Raw genomic sequence first — 23,355 nt, 5'->3', positions numbered from 1 at the left:
TCTCTCTCTCTCTCTCTCTCTCTCTCTCTCTCTCTCTCTCTCTCTCTCTCTCCAAATGTAGCTTACAGCCTGTTGATAAAATACCAGAGGACAGTACTGTAGAACACGTGAGCGTGAGTATAAATACTGATCAATTAAAAATCAACATATCCGTCACTTATAGGCCTCCAGGCCAATCACGCGAGGATGATGAAATAATATAAAGCGTTTTGCAATGAACTCCGAAACAGTGATGCATTGATTTTGGGCGATTTTAATCTACCGCATATAGACTGGCAGACACTCACGGGATCCGAGGGGGAATCACACAGGATGTTAGACTTCGTTGAATATAACTGCCTTAGCCAAATGGTTAGTGAACCAACGCGCGATAATAATATTCTTGCTCTTGTATTGGTAACCCAAGAGAACTTAGTTGACAATGTTAGCGTCGGCGAACACCTCGGATCATGCGATCATAGACTGGTGCGTCTCGACATAAGAACTCAAACAAGGATTGCAGAGAATAAGGTATTGGTTCCCAATTTTAAAAGAGCGGATTTTGAAAGAATAAGACAGTCATTAAAGAACGTAACGGATTTATTAGTGCTCCTACAAACTGACAGTGAAGTTTGATTACGTCGACAAATGCAGCGTAGTGAATATTGGAGAGAGAGAAAAAAAATGTTGTGGAGGAAATGAAAATGGTGCAATTAACGAACTTTCAATTAGTATCCAACATCGACGTCGAAGAATCTTGGCAAGACTTGAAAGCTCGATTACTAACTGAACAAAATAAATCCGCGCAATCTTGTGAAAAGCGCCGAAAAGTCAAAAATCCTCCGTGGTTTAATAATAAAATCAAACTTGCTCTCCAAAAGAGGAACTTGTTATATAGGCAAAAGAAAACTGATAGCTACCGAAAATAGTACACGGTACTACGAAGCAAGCCGACAAGTCAAAAGTTTAATCAAACAGACGAAACGGAGGTACGAAGTAAACATTGCGGTAAATTGAAAGTCAGATCCTAAATTTTTTTTAGATAAATAAACAACAAAAAAGAGATTCGAAGTGGGAGTGGCCCATTAACAGATAATTCGGGCAATATCGTGACAGACAGCCAACGCATAGCGAACACATTAAATTATTATTTCGCCTCGGTTTCTAATAGTAATTCTACCGATACTACTGCTGTTCCTAACACTATTGAAAATCCCAGTCATACCCTCCCTGACTTTGAAGTCAGTACAGATGAGGTTCTCAAAGCGTTGCAGTCACTTAAAACTAACAAAAGTCCAGGACCTGATAAAATATATCAAGAGAGATACTCAGACCTTTAACAATGCTGTTTAATATGTCTTTGCACCATGGTATCGTTCCTAGTGATTGGAAAGTGGCTAACGTAACACCCATTTTCAAAAAAGGCGACCGAAAATTACCGGATAATTACAGGCCAATCAGCTTAACTTCAATTATTGGTAAATTATTTGAGACACTTATTCGAGATAAAGTAGTTAACTACCTAGAGTGTAATTCGCTAATCCTGGACTCGCAACATGGTTTCCGTAACAACAGATCTTGTTTGTCGAATCTATTATATAACGTTCTATAACGAGCTTTTTGCAGTCTATGGTGTTTCTAAATCAATTGATATTATTTATTTGGACTTCCAGAAGGCGTTTGATAAAGTCCCACACTACAAGTTGCTTCATAAAATCAAGGAAATAGGTATCGGGGGTAAGCTTCACGAATGGATCAAGCACTGGTTAAGCAATAGAAAGCAAAGAGTTATAATAAATTGAGTGACCTCTGAGTGGATGTCAGTCACTAGTGGTGTCCCCAAGGCTCTGTCCTGGGACCCGTTCTCTTCATAATTTACATCAACGACATTGACCTTGGTCTCAATAATTTCATTAGTAAATTTGCGGACGACACGAAAATCGGCAATGCGGTACTTACGGAATGTGACAGGCGGAGCCTACAAGAAGATTTGCGTAAAATATCAGATTGGTCAGTAAAATGGGAAATGCCTTTTAGAAACAAGTGCCAGATTCTGCAGGTTGGATCTAGAAATATAAAGAAGGACTATGAAATGTGCGGCGTTAAAGTTAAAGGCGTTCACTCGGTCAAAGATCTTGGCGTCACAGTCACGTCTAACCTCAAGTTTTCCCAGCAGTGCAACGAGTCCGTTAAAAAAGCAAACAGGATGATGGGTTTGATTAAGATAAATTTTTCATTCAAGAATAAAGATGTTATACTACCTTTGTATAATAGTTTCGTCAGACCTCATTTGGAGTATGCCGTGCAGTTTTGGTCTCCCCACCATGCGAAAGACATTGCTAAATTAGAAGGTGATTAGCGTAGAGCAACCAAGATGATTCCTTCGTACGAAACAAACCCTACGAAGAAAGGCTGTCATATCTAAACCTGTTTTCTCTTGAAAAACGCCGCCTCAGAGGAAAACCGATCGAGTGCTTTAAAATACTTAACGGTTTTACCAACGTGGATCCGACCAAGCTGTTTGTGATGGATGATTCGACGCAAACGATAAATAATGGCGATAAACTCAAATGTAGACAAGTTCATTCAGATTGCACAAAATTCTTCTTCACTAATGCTGTCGTTCGAGATTGGAACAGATTACCACCATCAGTGGTGCAGTGTAAGTCGATTGCATCGTTTAAGAATAATCTTGACCGCTAACTCCTCCATCTAAATGCTCACTAGGTCAGTTTCAACGCCATGGTGGTCGCATAAAAACTGTCACTTATATAGGTTTAGGACAGACCACCTAGTTTGGGCCTTAGGGCCTGTGTGGTCTGGTTATCTATGTAATTATATGTAATCTCTCTCTCTCTCTGCTCCACAAGTGTTATCGCTGTTATTTCCCTCCACTCCCCCCTACCTCCTCCTCCTCTTCCTCCCTCCCGTCACCCCTTACTCCCCTCCCTCCTCCCACCGGATACTCGCTCCTCCCCCTCCTCCCACCTCATCTCCACCCCTAACTCCTCCTCCTCCTCCTCCCACCTCATCTTCACCCCTAACTCCTCCTCCTCCTCCCCGCCCCTCATCCGCTCGAATCATGGTGCAAGTAACTCCTACCAAACCTCCCTCCCCCCTCCTCTCCTATCGGGTACCGCCCCTCCCTCTCCTTTCTCTGCCTCCTTCCCCCACTAGTGCTCATGTGACTGCTCTTCTCACTTATGCTTTCATGTCTGACCTGCTGCGAGTAAAATGATGTAATAATCAAGCTAAGTCTATGTATATAATATTAAGCTTCTACTACTACTACTACTGGGGACAGGCCTCTATATGTATGGCTATATATAGGCCTAATGTCTTTTGTTTGTTATAATTGACAGCGGTAGTAAAGAAAAAAAAAGCAAGCTATAATTTATGTAGTTTATTTTTTACTTCGAAACTATGTACGTAAGTCAAGATATGCTTAATCTTATTGATTTTCTTTATAGGCATAAACTTTCTTTAGAATATGAAATTGTATTTCATGCTAATATATATATATATATATATATATATATATATATATATATATATATATATATATATATATATATATATATATATATATATATATATATATATTATTGGATGGTGTGCTAATAAAGACTGATGAAAAGAATTCTTCCTTGATTTTATCTAATCTGATGAAAAGAATTTATTATTTGATTTTATCTCCCCACTTGGTAGTTAGTACATAACAGCTGAAACAGTGGTACAAAGGAGCCGGTACATAGCAGCCCTACAATGGTACATATGCCAAAGCAGCGGTACAAAGCAGCCGATGGTTACATAGCGGCTTGAATTCCATACTATGTACTGCTAGAGGGGGTGAGCGGTGATGATTCAGCCACTTTAAAAAAAAATTATATTTAGAATTTTTTTTTTAAAAAGTAGTATCTCAAAATGTTACTTCATCCTTTGGCTCTTTAGGTTGTTAATATGACACACGTAGCCATTTCCAGTTTTCAGGTGTAGGTGATGAAAGACAAGTTTCTAAATCGTCCGCGAACCATCCCCACCCGTGGTGATGGTTCGGCCAGGGTGGGATGGTATGCGGACACTCGTACCTATTACTCGGCATAATATTAATGTAACTTAAATTTGTTTGGCTGATAAACAAGAATATATCTATTACAAGACATTTGTATAAGCACAAAGTATCCTCTCAACCTTTGTAGGAAAAATAAAGTGAGACCTAAAAGAAATATCTCAAGAATTTTGGAATTATGGCTTCCTTATCTTCTTGCAAGCATAATATCTGAATATAAATCAACCAAATTAACCTTTTTATAACTGTTGCAACACCTGTACTGTTTAAATTTATATTAAAATAATTAATCAACTGTCCGAATCATCACTCTATTAAAAAATAAATGGGTGATCACACTCCACTTGTAGCACGAGAGCTGCGGGCGTTCCTGTTATGTGACAATACCTTCGCCATGCATCGCTGCGTCACCGTAATAATGTACATTTCGCTATTTGCCATATTCTTGAAGTGAGAGCCTACGATACACCCTGAAAATATTACAAACGAGATGAAAAAAAAGAAAAAAAACATAAAATGGGACTTGCATCGAAAAGAACAGCTCTGAGGGCGTGGTTGTCCCGAGTGGGCCAAGGCAACAAAGTTTTGCACCTTCACACAAAATCTCGCGGCACTGTCCCATACGTTTTACAATAAATGTGCTGTTCGTACCATCCCACTGTCCGAATCATCACCGCTCTCCCCTACTAATACAACAACTACTACTACTACTACTACTAAACTAAAATATCCCCAGAAATATTGAACTTCGGCTTCCTATTTCTCTCGCATGTATAAGACATGAATATATATCAACCAAATTAACCTCTTCATAATTGTTCTAACACATATTCAAACCGATATATAATCGAAAAAAATCATGGATATCGAGTCCGAATCACAACCCATATGAAAAAAAAATGGCTGGGTACACCCAAGGCCATCTCTATTACATATAGACGGCCTTGGTACAGACCCCTTGGACATGAACGAAGTATTCGTGTTTTACGGTAATATCTTCCCCATGCATCACTGATTCACCATAAGAATGCATAATCCGCTACCTTCCATATTCATGAAGCGGTGGCTTACTGTTCACACGAAAATTATTACATAGATGCATAAAAAATCTGACCTGCTACTGCGGTGCGAAGTCCCGCGTGGCCCGGCACACACTGAAGCAGAGGTCCCGCGGCGTCCGGCCCGGCTCGTCTTGGTCCGGACCCAAGCTCACACCACTCGAAGCATCACCGCTTCCTCCTAGTTTTTGGCTTAATAGGTGACTAGCTAAAGGTTCGTACAAAATTTAAATAAAAAATCCAACTCTAGTATTACTCTCAACGTAGTAGAACTTAATTAATGGTTTATAAATCTGCCAGTCCAATGGTAAATTTAATCAACATCGGATTAACCTAAAAGCTAAATCAATTATGATTCTACTTGCTCTGCCCGGTAATTAATCGCTATTCGTTACTGCTTTGTAGGATGTCAAAAATTCTTACAAAATTTGTAAAACTTCCAAACGGAAAAAAAATTTGTATACCAGCAGCTAGGCTTCTGAACACAACTGTCTGAACGTTTGTCAGCCGTTGTATTACATTTACTGTCGATCCCCGGGCCAAGCCACAAGGCTCAAGAGAGTCTAAAGACTATAGACCGATCTCAAAATTTCACTGAATATATTTTTGATACACTAACCTCCTGGAACTGTTAAAATTACTTGATCGTTCAATAACACGTGATGAAGACAATAAAAGCTTTTTTATTAATTTATTGCTGTAATGCAAAGGTAACATGCATCTTACAGTTAAGCTAAAATAAGCAATTCAAATATAAAGTGTAAATTAAGAAGTGCTAGAACTGGAATGATATATCTATGCAACCATACATATCATGAAGTGCACACAAGCAATTCCTTTCTCATACCAAGCTCATTCCATTTTGAGTTGACAGAGGTTAGGCCACACCTCTCCGGAGTCCTGAATCTGCACAGTGCCTGCTAGAGTCAGCACAGCCAGCGTAGTTATGTATTTCTAGGGAGTGTCTTATATAGTTAATATCCTCTGCTTTGCTCTTATCTTGTTAGCTCCCGGCTCAGGACTTTGAAGGGTTCTTGTTACCCGCAGTGCAGCAATAAAATATGGGGAAGGAATTTTCTGTGTTCTTCAACTCTTAAGTGCTGACTGGTAGCCGTGATGTTCAGTCAAAACTACTGAAGAAGCTTGATTCACATAGATTTACGCAGACACACACTCAGACCCTATGGTCCAGAGAGGATTGTCTGTCCTTCAGTCTAGTGAAATCCTACTAATGCCACATAGACTTTGCATTTCGGCTGAAGAGAATATAAAGTTGAGGGAAGTTAAACTTGCTGCACATTTTCTGTATGAATTATGATGCTTCAGATTTTTCCTTTCAGGTAGTTTAAACTAATTAAGGAAAAGGTTTGGCCCTCTCAATAAACTCAAATTTAAATTAGCTTGTTGCAGATAACATTTAAATATAAATTAGGGTTTATTATTTTAAAGAAATTTTGATTAATGAGTTTGGCTTGCTAAACTGATTTAGAATCAAATGATCATAATGCAAATGGCACTTTTCTGTATAAATGTAATTAAATCACTTTTTACTTTCGTATAATTCTGATCAATGAAAGTTTGGCCCTTTCAATAAACTGAAACTTAAATTAGCATGTTGCAGATGATTTTCATGTATAAAGTAGGCTCTTCATTATTCTAAAAGCAATTTTGATCAATGACTTTGACCTACTAATTTAAGTCAAAATTATATGATCATTATGAAAATGATATTCTTTTATATAAATTCTGCTCTTGATCACTTTTTTACTTTCATATGATTTTGATCGATGAAAGTTTGTCCCCCTCCATCAACTCAGAATGGAATGAGCAAGTTGCAGATGACACACACTGATTCCATACAGCTCTTGCACAACAGTCACCACAAACTGATGCTGGTGGTCAGCGCCTCAGCATGATAGCTCCCTCCTGGCCCAAAGTTGGGGCTTTGTGAGAAGGGTTTTCAAGTGTAGCCATTGTCATAAATTTAGCCTAAAGTGTACAGTATACAAATACAATATAGAATTTTACTTTTCTAAACATTTTATAACAGCATATAGTCAAGCACACCCCTACAGGGTGGATTTGTGGTCATTAATGACAAAAAGAATGGGAGAAGTCATCAGAGTATGGACAGACGAGTCTCTCTGACAAACTGTCTACACCATAATTCTTGCATCTTAAGGGGTTGCCATATGTCATTCCCCCTTCTTTTTGTTTGCATTCTGTTGATAAAAATTCTTCACATTCATTTAACTGTCACAAAAGTTTGGAGTGACTTTTTTATATTTTTTAAGAAGTGAAAAATCTTCATAAACTGAGGTGAAGATGTCAACAGTTGCAAACTGCATGACTTCATGGGAGGTTCATGTTAAGACCTCAGCTAACCATCTGAGCACAGCATCCTATCCCGGAAGCACTGACCTTAACTAAGAGAAAAACACTGGTTAAGTTTTACACATCATAACTTCAACAAACTACATCACAGAGCCTAAGGTGTAGGGTATTCAGTACCACTACAGAAACTGATCTGCTTCCCCAACACAAGGAAGGAAGGAAGCCAAAGCAAAGAACTGTTTACATTTACACCAACACAGAGCTGAATTGGCATTTCTGTTTCTGTGCTCTCTAGTAAAGGTTCAGAAATCCATTAGTTCAATCATAACTAGAGCTAGTAGGTCTAGCTGACCTTCCTGTCACTGCAACAGGTGCCAAGCTTCAGTGCTCAGACACCCGAGGAGAGTCTCCACATCCTCCCGGGCCGTAACGTGGCACTGCCTCACCACAAGCCCGGCACGCTGCACCCACGACAGCAGTACAGGCAAGGCTGGCACGATGCAGCCAATGCTGCCACCAGGAATAAGCCAACAGAGCCACACACCAGTGGTCTCAGAAGGGTGCCTTCCTGCTGTCTGGGGGAGGAGGGGGCACGAAATCTTTGCCTTGAACTAATGTCACCGAACACACAAGGCAGCGAGCAATGTTATTAAATAACTTCAAGGGCAGCAGAACACTGAAGATACAGACTCAAGACAGGCCATCAATGCCTGACACATCTGCTCCAAGGAAGAATGTGACTTGCACCTCATATAGAGGGTAGAGGGACAGCCACTGCTGCCCACAACACAATTCTTTGAACTCCATCTTATGAAGTTCAAAGAACTGGGTGAGACTGATCTACTTATCATAAAATCAGTTGATAAGTTAGAAATAATCCTTAAATTCTAGGATTATTTAGCCTCTGTTCCAAGATTGCCACACAATATTTAGGCCACTGAACTGTAGAGTGGTCAATGCCTTGCACACACACTGTTCCTGGGCAGTGGTGTGGCACAGGCATGGCATGGCCACAATGCTCTGCTTTGCAACATGACATTTTTATACTGTTTTCCATTTAAAAGTGTTAAGAGGTGGTGGGCTTAGCTTGAAGGCAACTGAGGGAAGTAAGGCACAGGTGCTCAAAGAACAGCCACTGGCTCTGTAAGTGATGTGTCACTTTGAACCACTTCTACCATGACCAACTGCTTGTCCCCCTGGTAACTGCCTGCCTTCTTGCCCTTCTCCGTCCACCTCGGTGCTTTTTGCTGCTCACTTCTGGACAACATCAGTGTCATGGAGCAGCAAGCAACCCACCTCTTCTACATGTACGTATATAACATAATAGCAATATCAGGGCTTCAAGCTGGAGTCAAACCTTATTCAAACACTCATGAAGGAATCTTATCTGATGTCATTTTTCATGGATATATTATTCACTGGTATTACATCATATGAAGATTTTGCCTAGGTAGTTGAATTTTTATCTTTCAAATTGCAACAGCATGTTGCACTGAACAACACACAACTTCAGTCTTACGAGGAGTGCTGGATGCAGAGCTCGACACTGCCTGGAGATGTCAAGCCTTGGCAGTGGAGGTTGTTTACCTTCCTCATGGTGTCTCGTTTGAATAATGTCATGTCACAGTCTTTCCACCCAACGCGTTAGAACGTAAAGCAAGTTGATGACGGAGTTTAACACATGATGACATTTCAACAATAAAACATAATGCATCAGAAACAGCTCCCACTAGCCAAACAGCATTCAGGAGTACTGTGGTTTGCCAGGGAGGCAGAGGTGAAGTGGTTCCTTGTTTCAGCCTTTCTGTTGACTCATTGTTTGCTAATAGTTATACACATGAGACTGTGGGACCTGAGGGTACAAGCTGTCATGATTCCTGGTGTTTTGTGGCTGGATGATGAGTCTCCTGAGCAACTGTGTTCCTCAGGGTGTTTGGTGTTATAAGATGGGTCAGGAGAGGCTTTCTTGTGCTTTAAGTGTGTGTGTGTGTGTGTGTGTGTATGTGTGTGTGTGTGTGTGTGTGTGTGTGTGTGTGTGTGTGTGTGTGTGTGTGTGTGTGTGTGTGTGTGTGTGCTCTCACTTTGTCCCACTTCTATCCAGGTGTTAGGGGATAACACAGCTTGACTTCCCTCTTTTCCCTGGCTACAGCCTCCACACACTGGTCCCACAAGTCTCCTCCACCTCCCCGGCCTCACCTCTGCTAGTGGGCGCTGTTCCCAAGTCATTCAGGCGGCTACATCTTGTTATCAGGGCGAGGTAGCATGGCGTGGGATTCTTTAGGACTGCACAAGTTTTTCCAGGTGACTGGCACTCCCCAAGCCTCCAGTCACGATCCTACTGCTCTCAGTCAGGCTGAGGCTGAAGGTCTGGCTGGCTCAGCAAAGACTTTGCATGCAAAGCGTTTATCAATTCATCATCGTGTCCCTTATTTCTCCTGAAACAGTGAGAAATCAGGATTGTGGCCATTCTCGACACTGCAAAAAATGCTTGTCTGCCCAAAGAATGTCAGGCAATAGACTAAGCTGGACCCTCAACAGCTGGTGTGGCTCAGCAGTGTGGCTGTAGCCGGTGCTTTCAGGCTGGTAGGAGCACCAACTTCAGTCATCTTGAGCTAAATGGAACAAAGAACACTGAAGCCCACACCAAGAAGCTGAAAACTCCAGCACTGAAGATGAAAAACTGACAATGAAATTCAAAACACTGTAGCCAAATGAGAGCATGGGACAATGTTCACCACGGAAACAAAAAACACATCAAGCCCACACCCAGAAACTGAACACTACCGAGTAAGAGAACACAAACTGACCATAAAACTCCAAGTACTGCAGCTAAAATTACCTACAAATTACGTGAATGTTCACCAATCAAAATGTGTCGATGTTCATAATGTATTTTTCAATGTTTTCAGTTTTGAATGAATGAATGTGAATTTGAATGTTCACCAATATGCTTGGCAACATTCCTGGGGGAGGCTGTGAAGAGCACCAACCACCTGGATAAAAGTTTGCACTGTCCAAAAGAATCCCACGCCATGCATTACGACCACCTAGCACGGTGTCTGGATTACTCCATGTTGGGGGGAGGGTCTGGTCCATCCACAACCATCTCAATAGTAGATCCTGTTTGGCGTTGCTTCTCGATGAACTCTTTCAAGGCGGGAAGTGAGGCACGGTCACACTTGACCTGAAACACAAGAGACAACACATAACTCACTCTTCACTGAGTTGTAATATATACGTACAAGAAATAAGATACTCTCATGGCTTCCAGAATCTGAGGATTAATTGATCAAAATAAACTTTAAACTTATTAAGGTTTTTTAACTGAACAAACTCACTGTCTAGGTCAGTTCGTTAATCAATGCCTCCCTATTGGGAAAGCTGCATTTTTCAATATCTTTTCCCTTTCAACTTCACTTCATGTCCTTTAATTACTTCCATATCCATTACAAATAGATTATCCTAATCAAGTCTTTCTACTTACTTCATCATCCTTAACTACACAATTATGTCATCTCTCTACTTTCTTTCAAGGATGGCACCCTCAATTTTTCCAATCTTTCACTGTGCATTAAAGGTCAGGGTGGGAATCATCTTGGTTGCTGGTCTTTATATTCTCTTGATCTTGCTTATGTTTCTTTTAAGGTGGACACCATACTTCTGCTGTGTAATATTTGTTTGAGTGTGTGTGTATTTATCTATTTGTAGTCTACAGGGTCCGAGCTAAGCTCTAAAAGTCCCGTCTCCACATCTACATTCGTCCAGCCTTTCCTTCATTTGATGGACACTGCTCGCCTCCATCACCTATTCCCGCAAGCTGTTCCATGTGTTAACACTATACTTTTTCAAGTCACTCAAACAGGTTCCTTTATTAGGTCTCTTTCCATGTCCTCTCAGCCCCTGCGTTCTCGCAGCAGAGAAGAGACCATCTCTATCCACCTCATCAAACTTATTTACCAACTTATACAGTGTGTGTGTGTGTGTGTGTGTGTGTGTGCGTATTTACCTAGTTGTATTTACCTTGTTGTGATTTACAGGAATGGAAGTATGTTAGTGCTGTCCCGTCTTTCCAACTAAGTACTTCCTTCTAATTTGGCCTTAAATGCGCTTATTGACCTAGACTGTACCACTTCCCTCTCCAGCCCATTCCAGACCCCCACACATCTCTGTAGGAAGCTGTTCTTCTTGATGTCTCTTCTACAATTTCCTTTTCTCAACAGTTTTCCATTTCCTCTTTAAGTTTCTCTTTTTTCTTATCAAAGGGTCATCTCTATCCAATTCCTCCACACCATTCATCACCCTATACACCACTATTAAATCTCCTCTTTCTCTTCTACTTTCCAATGTAGGGAGGTTCAGCCTCGGCAATCTTTCTTCATAAGGCAGGTTGCTCAGCCTATTGGTGCCATTTTTGTTGCCGCTCTCTGTATCCTCTCCAGTGTGTGTGTGTGTGTGTGTGTGTGTGTGTGTGTGTGTGTGTGTGTGTATAATTCACCTCTTGGTCTGCTGCGGGTCTCTCTCAAGACAGCCAGCCGTTCCCTTAAGGAAGAGCACAGAGCTCGTAGTACCGGTCTTTGGGTAGGACTGAGACCACTCACACACAACAGACCGCGACAACGAGGTCACAACTCCTTGCCTGACATCACATACCTACTCACTGCTACGTGAACAGGGGCTACACGTGAAAGAAGCTAAACCCAATTTATCTTCACCCGACCGGGGAATTGAACCCCGGTCCTTCTGGTTGTGAGCCAGACGCTCTACCACTGAGCTACCGGGCCGTGTGTGTGTGCATGCATACGTGCGTGCGTGTTTATTTACCAAGTTGTATTTACCTAGTTGTAGTTTTACAGGGCCTGGGCTTATGCTCGTGTGGTCCTGTCTCCGTATCTGTATTTGTCCAACTTTTCCTTAAAGTTTTGCACTCTTCGCTGATACTACATCCTCACTTAGACTGTTCCAAACCTCTATATTTCTTTGTGGGAAGCTATATTTCTTTATGTCTCTCAAGCATCTTCCATTCCTCAAATTTTTACTGTGTCCTCTTGTGTTCCTGGTGTTTACTCCTTCTTTTAGTAGTAAATCCTCATTATCTAGTTCTTCCATTTTGCTCAATAATTTATAAATTTGTATTAGGTCTTCCCTTTCTCTTCTTTGTTCCAGTGTTGGTAGGTCCATTTCCTTTAATCTTTCCTCCAATTCTGGAACCATTTTGGTTGCCGTCCTTTGTATTCTTTCTAGTTTTTTTATGTTTCTTTTTATGGGGAGACCACACCGCCTCCACATATTCCAATTTAGGCACCATTTTATACGTATCACCGAATTCCTATTAATATGACTCTCAGGCTGTTGATTATCTTGTATTGTCACTCCCAGATCTTTCTCTTCTTGAACTTTCTTTAATATTTCTCCATCTCCCATTGTATATGTCCATTTTGGTCTCCCTTCACTCTTTCCCATTTCCATTACATGACATTTCTTCACATTGAATTTCATCTCCCATTTAATACTCCATTTCCAAATCTTGTTCAGGTCATCTTGCAGAATTTCACAGTCTTTACTGTTTCTTATATGTCTTAGCAGCTTTGCATCATCTGCAAGCAGGCTCATATAACTGTTTACTCCCTCTGGCATATCATTTACATATACTAGGAAAAGTACTGGTGCCAATACCGATCCTTGAGGCACTCCACTCTCTACAATTCTCCATTCCGATTTCATGTCCTTTACCACTGTTCTCATCTCTCTTCCCCTTAAGTAGCTTTCCTTAGCTGTGTGTCTGTGTGTGTAATTCACCTCTTGGTCTGCTGCGGGTCTCTTTCAAGACAACCAGAAGTTCCCCTATGGAGAGCTTAGAGCTCAGTGACCAATCTTTGGGTACGACTGAGACCACTCACACGCAGCACACTGCGACAATGAGGTCACAACTCCTCGCCTTACGTTGTATACCTACTCACTGCTAGGTGAACAGGGGTACATGTGAAAGAAGATAAACCCAACTTATCTTCACCCGGTCTGGGAATCGAACCCCGGTTCTTCTGGTTGTGAGGCAGACGCTCTAACCACTGAGCTACCGTGTGTGTGTGTGTGTGTGTGTGTGTGTGTGTGTGTGTGTGTGTGTGTGTGTGTGTGTGTCATTTACCCACGGTCTTATCACATACTGGACTGCAACAGCCAGCCAGAACCTTCTTGGATAGTGCTTGGAGCTCATTAGCCAGTTCATGGGTATGACTTGGACCTCACATAACATTTAATTCCTCTTGCTCAAGGGGAGACAGGATCCTTTACCCTGGAACATAGGGTGAGTGTCACCAGTTTACCCTTTTTAAGTCTCCGCAGGTACCCATTGAGTGACCAGTCCGAAATGGAAGATAAACAGCTGAGTGGGCTGCATGCGAATTGTCCAGGCTAGGATTCAAACCCAGGCCTGAGGATTTGTGGCTTGGCATGCTAACCACAGAGGCACTAATAGTAGTAAGATCAGTTATAGTTGTCATAGTATTGGCAGTATGCATAAACAGTTTGGATACTAAAAATTGAAAGTAATAGAAATTTAGGGAAGTAGCATTATATTATTATTACTTTCTATAGTAATAGTAACATAATGCTACTACCACTATATTACTATTACTCTCTATTTTTAGTAATAGTAATATCGTGGTAGTAGCATTAACAGGAAGTAACCAGACAACTACAGTCCATTCACTTAAGCTGGATCCATGGCTTGTGGCTGAGTAAGTAAAGACACTACTGATTGGTTGTTGGCAAGTGGGCCGTCTGACATTTCTGTCGCCCAATACACCAACCTATAGCTTACGAAAATATTCATATTTCTTTACTTAGCTCATTTGTTCCATAAGATATGCCAATTTTGTTGACACCCTTGAATTAACAGTAATTGTACAAATAAAGAATGATTTTCAAAACCCAATGGGTAAAAAAATAAGGAGGTATAATTCAGAGAACAACATTAAATATTTATACATCTTTTTACTTAACAGTATTTGCAGCCATTATGGGACCAATTTTAGAGTGAAATGTTTATATTTGAGCATAAAATTTTCCTGAATATGATAGCACTTTCAGATTTTAGACAGTGCGATCTAAAAGGAGACAATGAAGGATTTGTAAAAAGTTGCACAACTGCTAAATGTTATTCTCTGACTTCTGCTCACCATAAACACAATAATTTTACCCTACTGAGTTCTGAAAATCATGTTAAGAGTGTACAATTACTACTCAATTCAATGGTGTCAACAAAATGTACCTATCTTGTGTAACACATGAGCTAAGTAAAGAAATATGAATATTTTCTGCAACTACTCGATCATGTTGGGTGATGGAGATGTCAGACACCCTGCCCGCCAACAGCCAATCAGCAGCGTCCTCACTTACCTGGTTAAGAATCCTGCCACAACTGGGAAGGCTCAAGCTCCCTATCTCTTATCAGTCTTACCTGACAAACACACAGCCCTTCATCCTGGCGGGGAGACAACAACGGGAGTGGTGGGGGTGTTTCTGCCTCTCCTGCCTGCCTCCCCTCACCTCCCTCCACCACTTCCCACTTTGCTTTCTTCAGTGCTGGCCCCTGTGTGTGAGAAAGGCACACATCATCCATGGCTCTAGTTTCTTCTTTGAACTCAAGATCACTTGTTACTTAAAATTACATTATCTCTTTTTTTCAATAAACAGTAATACCTCGATTTAAGAGCATTTTGATTTATGAGGAAAACAAAATCACTATAAATGCATTGGTTTACAAGCGGTGACTTGGTGTACAAGCATCCTATTTGTACAACTCAATGATGCGAGCGTGGGTTCCCTTTGTTCGCCACAAGATGAGAGCACTCATAGCAGAAAACAATGGGAATGGGGTCTCAAGCTGGAGGAGAAAAAAATAAAAAAAAAAAAAAAAAAACATTGAAGGAAAACAACTCCAAATTTTCTGGATGTGCGTCACACATTACTTCCATCGCAGTTGCCCATTTGCCCAACCGGGAGCGAGTTCTTGGTTGGCCTGTATCCAGTGTGTAAACAAACCAATTGCCCTGTATCCACATGGCAGTGTTTTTAAAAGTAAGAGCTGTTGTGGTTCGTGCTGCTGTTACTCAATTTATAGACTACAGATAACTCTCAATTTACGCATGTTTGGTTTATGCGTTTTTTAAATAATGCGGGGTTCAAAATCCAAATAAATGTTTAATTTACACGTTTTTTCACTTATACGTGATATTTTCTGGATGTCTCACGCAACTGGACTCACACGGCGTCGCGGCCACACAGCTGAGCTCAGTTCTTCCCGTGCGCCACTTGAACAACAATATAGTACGTAGTTGCTACAGTTAAATGGGAGGAAGAAGCTGCTGTGAGTATGATCATGGCTTCAAAGACGGGAGGACAGGACTGTTTACGCAAACCAAGAACTTTCTCCCGGTTGGGCATATGGGCAACTGCGATTGCTCCTAGCTCCAACACTTGCAGGAAAACACTCAGCGTGACACCGCCTTCAGTTCACTTTGTACACTAACAGACATAGCACCCGTGTGCTTGTGTGTGCTTACGTATGTGCTCTGGTGTGAGACCTTTGTGTTTTCAGCACTATATTATTGTATTATTTATATATTATACTATATTATTTATATTTATAATATTAAACTACGTATATTATTTATATAATTTATCATTGCTATTTGTTAGTACAATTACTTTTATTCTGTATAAAATAACATGTATAATGATTTTTATGTTAATAGTTTTGGGGATATAAGACGCATTAATGGAATTCATATTAATTTAAATGGGGAAATTTATTTCGGTTTACAAGTTTTTTGATTTCCAAGCAAAATTCTGAAACAAATTAAACTCATAAACCGAGGTATGACTATATTTGCTTTTCCTGCCTTTACAGGATGGTGATTGCAGAGTATTTTCACACTTTGTTGGCTCACATAAGACACTTCTTGACACTAAAGCATACAGTTTCCCCTCAATTTATGATTGGGTTGTTCCTGAAGACTTGATCGGATATCAAAATATCGTAAATTGAATCTTATATATAATAGGTTTATTGGAGATGTGTTCTCAGGCCTGTCAAAGCTCACAAAACACTAGAAACAACCCATATACATAATAAATCAGATTTCCATTTGCCCATCATACTTTCTTACTCTTTGTTTTCTCACATCATTTGCTTCATAATACAAAAGCCTTCTTGTTCCCTCACCTGTCTCCCTTTTGTGCCACTCATGCTCACCTTTTCAGTTTCTGTTGCAATTTTTTTATATGGTTGACAGACAACTTCACTCCTGTTATGCAAAGATCTTGCATATCTTTCATATTTTACCCTTACCAGTCACCTTAACTCCTCATTCAACCATTCACTCTTCTGCCTACCATTTCCCTTTCCTAATCTCCTTAGCCCACATACCTCCTATGCATATCCCCACAGGAGACAGAGGACAGAAAACTAAGAGGTCATAAGAAAAATCTGAGGAAAGGAACATGTCTACCAGACACAAAGAAGTACAATTTTCCTCACAAAAGCATAGGCACTGGAAAAAAATTAAATGGGGAAGTGGTGGAGGTAAAAAGTATAAGAAGCTTTAAGGAAGAATTAGATAAATATAGATGTGGAGACAGGACCAAACAACTATGGGTAAATACACATACCTTGGTCTTTTCTTCAGGACATCTCTTACTACCCTGCTCCTGCCTCTCCTCTTTCAAAGACATGTATTTTTTAAAATCACGAAGGACGCCTGCACACACTCGCAGATTTATGTTTGTTTCCTTCAGCACCACATTCCTGTTCGAAAGAAAATAACCTAGTTATGAATTCAACGGACTCAAAGAGCTACTAAAACCACCACCATTCAATCACCTTCTTACATGGATTACCAAATGGTTATTTGGTAGTCATTACATATACACTGGAACCTCGGGTCATGAATGCCTCTCATCACGAACAAATTTTCCAAACAAAAAACGTCTCGGGTGACGAATGGTGTCTTGAGCTTTGAACATGCAAGCCGGCAACATCATGGGGCGACAAGTAGAGAGTATCGGTGGGAGACCATTAGCTGCTGTGTAGCTTTCGCTAAATGCACAATATGGAAGGGGACTCCCCTTCCAAAGAATAACATCTCTTCACTTTCCCTCCCTCACCACCTTCCACTTATTAAAGCTTGTGTCACACTAGGCCTTTTTCCTACAACCATGTTGGCGGTAGGGGCAACCAGCAAACTCCAACTTTTCCAGGTGTGCGTCACACACGGCCAAGGTCGGTTGCCCATATCTAAAACGTAAACAAAGCAGTCGCCCTATATCAACATGGCGCTGTCTGCGAATAAAGTATGGGTTGCTGCAGATTGTGCTGCCGTTACCCAAGTCATGGACTTGTTGCTGCAGTTAAATGGAAGGAAGAATTAAGCAGTTGTGGGCACAATCATGGCTTCGAAGGTGGAAGGACAGGAGTGTTTTCCCAAACCTCATCAGAGAACTATGCTGTGAAGACTGGGAGTCCTACAATTTTCATAAAATTATTTCGAACTGTGGTCCCACAGCACGGGGTGTTCTTTTATCTTGTCAAGTAAATAGTAAACAAAGCAGCTCTGCCAGTCCACTTTATGAGTCTCTTGGAAGACCATCTTCCATTGCTCCTCATTCTTCAGCCGCTGCTGTCGTCTGTTTGTTTACATACAGCCACGCGGTTGCTCGTACCCACAACTGTTTTCCATCCGTACGTATGGAACCAATGGTTGGGCGTACGAGCAACCACGGTTGCCTGTAGCCCCAACGGTTGGAGGAAAACGGACAGTGTTTCACCACCTCTTGTGCCGTCAACTCTCCTACGTACAGGTGCAGTAAAACTAAATTAAGTCTATATTTTATGTTTAGTACTGAATTCCTCTTTTTTGGCATTAGATTTATTGATTTCCATTCATTTTGTGTTAAGAACTTGTGCACAAAGTACTGTTGTAAAAGTTTAAATAAGCAATCATCTATGGTCCAGGAACAGATTAATCCATTTTTTATTGATTCCTATGGGAAAAATAGCTTCGGCTTGTGAACATTTCAGGTGTCAAACGGTCTTCAGGAACAAATTAAGCTCATGAACCAAGGCTCCACTGCACTAAGGTGTATGTTACTATAAATAAAATGTAATATTTGTTGATTTGATTTATATGTCTTACTAGAATTTCATAAATTCTTGTATATTTCTTAGTTGGCAAGAAGTCTAGTATCTCTGGAGAGTTTTCTCAAGATTATTCACAAGGATACACAAGAATATAAAAAGACTACGTTACGCCAGATGGCCTACATGTGGCAGCTCCTGAGGCCACCTCTGTGGTGCAGTAGTTAGCGTGACTAGCTATGAATCTGCCGGCCCAGGTTCGAATTCAGACCCATGCAGTCAGCATGCAGCTCACCCAGCTGTTCATTTGCCCTTGCAGGGTGGTCAATAAATGGGTACCTGGGGAAGGTAGACTGTAGTAGCCTGGATGTTACACTGGCCCTGTCGCAGGAAAAATGGGTGCTTACCCACCACAGGCGCAAAGGGCCGGTGTGATGGAAATGAGCACCACAGCCACGTGCAGCTACAGCATATGCCCCCAGCTTTACCTTATCTTTACCTGAGAATGGATTATTCACTGACTTTCCTCCCCGTCTATTAATATCTAACCTCCATTTTAAACATGCAGTTGTTATCATCAACTACTTATCTGCTCAGTTGTTCCAGTCATCCACCATCCTATTCACAAGCCAGTTCTCGCCTATTTCCTTTCTGAACCTGAATTTATCCAGTTGGTGCTTCTTATATCTGTTTTTAACACAAGTTCTTCACTAAATAATCCCTATTAATACCAAAAAAAAAAAAAAAAAAAAAAAAAAGCAGTCAACCTTTTCTAATATTGTGAGTTAAGCTTTTTTTTTTTTTTTTTTTTACTTCCCCTCTGTATGTTAAATTTTCCAAATAATGTAAGTTAAGCTATTTTATTCTTTCTCTGTTTGGTAGTTTTTAGATAATTTTGGTCATTCTTCTCTGTACTGATTTGAGAGAACGTCCTTCCTGAGTTAGTGGCACTGAAACTGAACAGCATAATCGAGAGGCCTAACCAGTACCAGATACAATTCAAGGATTACTTCTGTGCCCTGGTTGCTAACAATTCTGGAAATAAAACCCAAGACTCTTTGTATGGTTTCTGGAAGTACAATAGCGATTTCTGTGTCGATGATCAGAGCTCACAAGCACACTCAAATCAGGCAAAAGACGGCCTGAAATATATGTGGGGTGGCACACGGGCAAACTAGCCCAATGGCGACACAAGACAAAGACAGCAAGCCAACTTTTCTGAGTATCCATGGGGATGCAGCAACCCTGAGTGGTCATCCTGAAGGTGTGGTGAAAACATGTCCAAATTTCAAGTCCCAATCTTGTTGGATGACACTAGCTTGATGCTGATCATCACTAGGTTGATGGTAACATAAATGAATGTTTGAAATGGAGGTTAGATATGTTAATAGATGGGGAGGGAAGTCAGTGAATAACCCATTCTTAGATAAAGATAAAGTAAAGTTGGGGGCATAAACCACAGCTACATGTGGCTGTGGTGCTCATTTCCATCACCCTTTGAGCCTGTGGTGGGTAAGCATCCATTTTTCCTGAGACACAGGGCCAGTGTAACATCCAGGCTACCAACGCTGAGTGGCCAAATATTACTTGCATGCTGCCCATCACCCTACCTTTAGTGACTAGTCTGGAGGGGAGCTTCATGAGTAATGCCACATGGTAACTCAAGCAATATAAAAAAATCCACCCATTTTTTTATTTTTTTTACAACAAAGGAGGCAGCTCAAGGGCACAAAATAAATAAATAAATAAATAAATAATATAAAAAGCCCACTAATCGCTGCTCCCATAAAAGAATCAGAAGAGGTGGCCAAAAGCAAGGTCAAATTCGGGAGGAGAGGTGTCCTGATACCCTCCTCTTGAAAGAGTTCAAGTCGAAGGCAGGAGGAAATACAGATGAAGGAAGATTGTTCCAGAGTTTACCAGCATGAGGGATGAAAGAGTGAAGATGCTGGTTAACTCTTGCATAAGGGGTTTGGACAGTACAGGGGTGAGCATGAGTAGAAAGTCGTGTGCAGCGGGGCCGCGGGAAGGGGGGAGGCATGCAGTTAGCAAGTTCAGAAGAGCAGTCAGCGTGGAAATATCGATAGAAGGTAGAAAGAGAGGCAATATCGTGGCGGAATTTAAGAGGTAGAAGACTATCAGTAGGAGGAGGAGAGCTGATGAGACGAAGAGCCTTAGCCTCCACTCTGTCCAGAAGAGCTGTGTGGGTGGAGCCCCCCACACATGAGATGCCTACTCCATACTATACCATACCATACCACAAACAGGATAGGGCTGACCATAATGTCCTAAGCACCCAACCCTAGACACTATAACCCGCAAATACAAAAAATCCTGGTAGTATCAGGATTGTCTCCTGCATTTGCTTGTCATCTGCTGGAAGACTTACTCTACTTGCACCTCACCATGCACACAGCCATATCACCATATTAGGGAAGAAAAGTAATGGGAAGTGAACATAATCTTTGCTGTCTCCAAAGAACGTTGTCCAAAGGACCCACAAAAAATAGATGCAGGATGGCTGTAAACATTGCATTACACTCTTCCACACTTATTGCATCTTTCACTTTACACCACATACTCTCAACCCTCATTTCCCTGATTTTGGATTTCTCTGACAAAATCCGCGGTCCAGCAATTGTCAAACATATGCCCGGTCAAGTCCAGGAACCGAAAAAATCTGGGGTTTGGCCAGGTCTGGCAGTTGCCAAGTTCAGGTATGACAACAAAAGTCTAGCCATACAATAGATTCCTCCCCGCAGTCAGTCTCTGCAATTTACTAACCACCTTATTCTTTTTCTTCTCCTTTTGACCTGTATTGCCTTCATAGGTCCTCCTCCTCATGAACCTCTCTTTTATTTATTTAGACTTTAACCTCTCTTTTATTTATTCACACTTTGCTTTTCAAATGCATTATACTATCTTCTCTCACTGTTATACACAATTGCACTATATCATAATTTCTTCTTAATTTTCTTGCTTGAAACACTTATTTTCTATCCTTTTCTATGGACTTATTCAATCATTTGTGCTCTTTTTTTCCCAGTACTGTGTTAGGAACACTTTTGTTAGTTTTACAATACTTTGTTTCCTTTTTGTCTCCATATAGCCCTAACAATGTACAGATTGCCACGTCATCCTCCTCTAGCCTCCTATCCCATTTCTCTTTGCCTACTACTGTCACAACTGCGGCTATTAACTCCCATCTCTATAAAAGTTGCTGCATTTTACAACTAAATGTTCTACCATTTCTTTCTCTTCTGTCCTGCAGCTACAGGTCTGTTTTTTCCGGTCCCTATTCCTGCCACTTACCCCCACTGTTCCTGGCCACTGAGGTTCATTTTGGCCACTTTCAAAATGTTCAGGCATTCAGTAAGTAATTATGAAGTAAATCTTGTAAAGGTCACTTATGGATTTCATGGACGAAACTATTTTTTACAACATATTTTGATAAGCTTTTTAACCCTCTCGTGCACGATGACGCGTATAGCGTCATCAAAGTCTAAAAGGTCCTGGCGCACGATGACGCGAAACGTGTCATAAAAGTAAAAAAATTTATTAAAAATTAAGTTTTCAGTGAAAGTGCGTCAAATTTGGGAGCGTCATTTGTTGGGATAAGTTTCTTAATGATAACATATGGCAACCTTTCTAAGGTGCGTAGATGAGGAGCTTTGAGCGATTTTTAGTTGTTAGCCTACTCTGACGGGAGAAGAAAAATAGTTTTCTCGGTGTAACTTGGGAACTAATAGGCGTATGAGGATTTTGAGGATACCATAAGAATCCTCACTAAACTTCGCTTCGAAACATATATTTGGCTAAAAAAGTTGGCCCACAAAATTTTGAGCTAGCGAGTGGGGAAGAGTTGGTACTTAGGATTTATTGTCTACAATACTCTATACCAGTGGTTCTCAAACTTTTTTGTGAGCGACCCTATTTGGAACATTTCAATCCTTCTCAACCCAGAGTAGAGAAAGAAAATGTACAGTGATATATACACTTTTTTTTTCATTCACAAAACTAAACTAGTGGGATCCATCGCACTGCTTTTCTCTTTCACAAAACTAAACTAACAGGATTTCTGTGTCCTTGAGACCCATCAAAATTGATCTCGCGACCCAACTTTGGGTCGCGACCCATAGTTTGATAACCACTGCTCTATACAGAGACTTGCAACAAGTTTATATTTTTTATATATATTTTCTTCTATTTTTATTTGCACATGTTTTAGTAAAAGTCTTTATGAAGCCATTGATACCAAATTTATTGGGGTACGATATATCTGTGAGGGTAAAATATGTCCAGAAATGTGGAGTATTGCGGCGGCAAAAAAAGGCCGGTCGGGCCTGAGAAATGCATGATGAGTGGAACAGAAACTTATTGGAAACTTACGGTGTGTGAGAGGGTTAAGAGTCTGATAACTATTTCCCTTTCAGATAACTACTATAACAATTACTGGTTAAGAAAACCAATATACAAGCTAAATATCACTTATATGTCACACTCCAAATTGCACAGGGCAGTATCAATTAAAAACAAAATAATTCAAACTAAACTAACCTGACTAAATCCTGGACCTGAACAATAACTTAAATGCACCACAAGAGTCAGCTATCACCCATCTAGTGCTGTAGCCTCGTCCAACATCTATTCCCAGCTCACATCATCATGGCAGTTTGTGAATAAGCACTGACATGTATGACACATCATCACTGTTTTAGCAATAATTTCAATAGTCTGAACTTGCGAGGGGCATTATACACACCTGCAGTGGCAGATTAATG

The 23,355-nt window shown here is 40.7% G+C and overlaps 1 protein-coding gene across 8 annotated transcripts in view; it reads right to left on the bottom strand.

Annotated features, from left to right (window-relative positions):
- Positions 1-23,355, bottom strand: part of LOC126985380 (uncharacterized) — a 97,023-nt gene that overhangs the window by 52,958 nt on the left and 20,710 nt on the right. For 7 of the 8 annotated variants that reach the window (XM_050840174.1, XM_050840176.1, XM_050840173.1 and 4 more), the window contains 3 exons: positions 17,110-17,245; positions 14,897-15,028; positions 9,293-10,624 (listed from right to left, as the gene is read on the bottom strand). In XM_050840174.1, coding sequence (XP_050696131.1) covers positions 10,505-10,624; positions 14,897-15,028; positions 17,110-17,245 — 388 coding nt within the window. In that variant the 3' untranslated portion in view covers positions 9,293-10,504. The remainder of the gene's footprint in view (positions 1-9,292; positions 10,625-14,896; positions 15,029-17,109; positions 17,246-23,355) is intronic. The other variant, XM_050840178.1, reaches the window with a different exon arrangement.

This window comes from Eriocheir sinensis, chromosome 59 (genome assembly GCF_024679095.1).
Source record: "Eriocheir sinensis breed Jianghai 21 chromosome 59, ASM2467909v1, whole genome shotgun sequence".
Lineage (NCBI taxonomy): Eukaryota > Metazoa > Arthropoda > Malacostraca > Decapoda > Varunidae > Eriocheir > Eriocheir sinensis.
The sequence above is the reverse complement of the archived record's forward strand: the minus strand, read 5'-3'. Positions and strand labels throughout refer to the sequence as shown.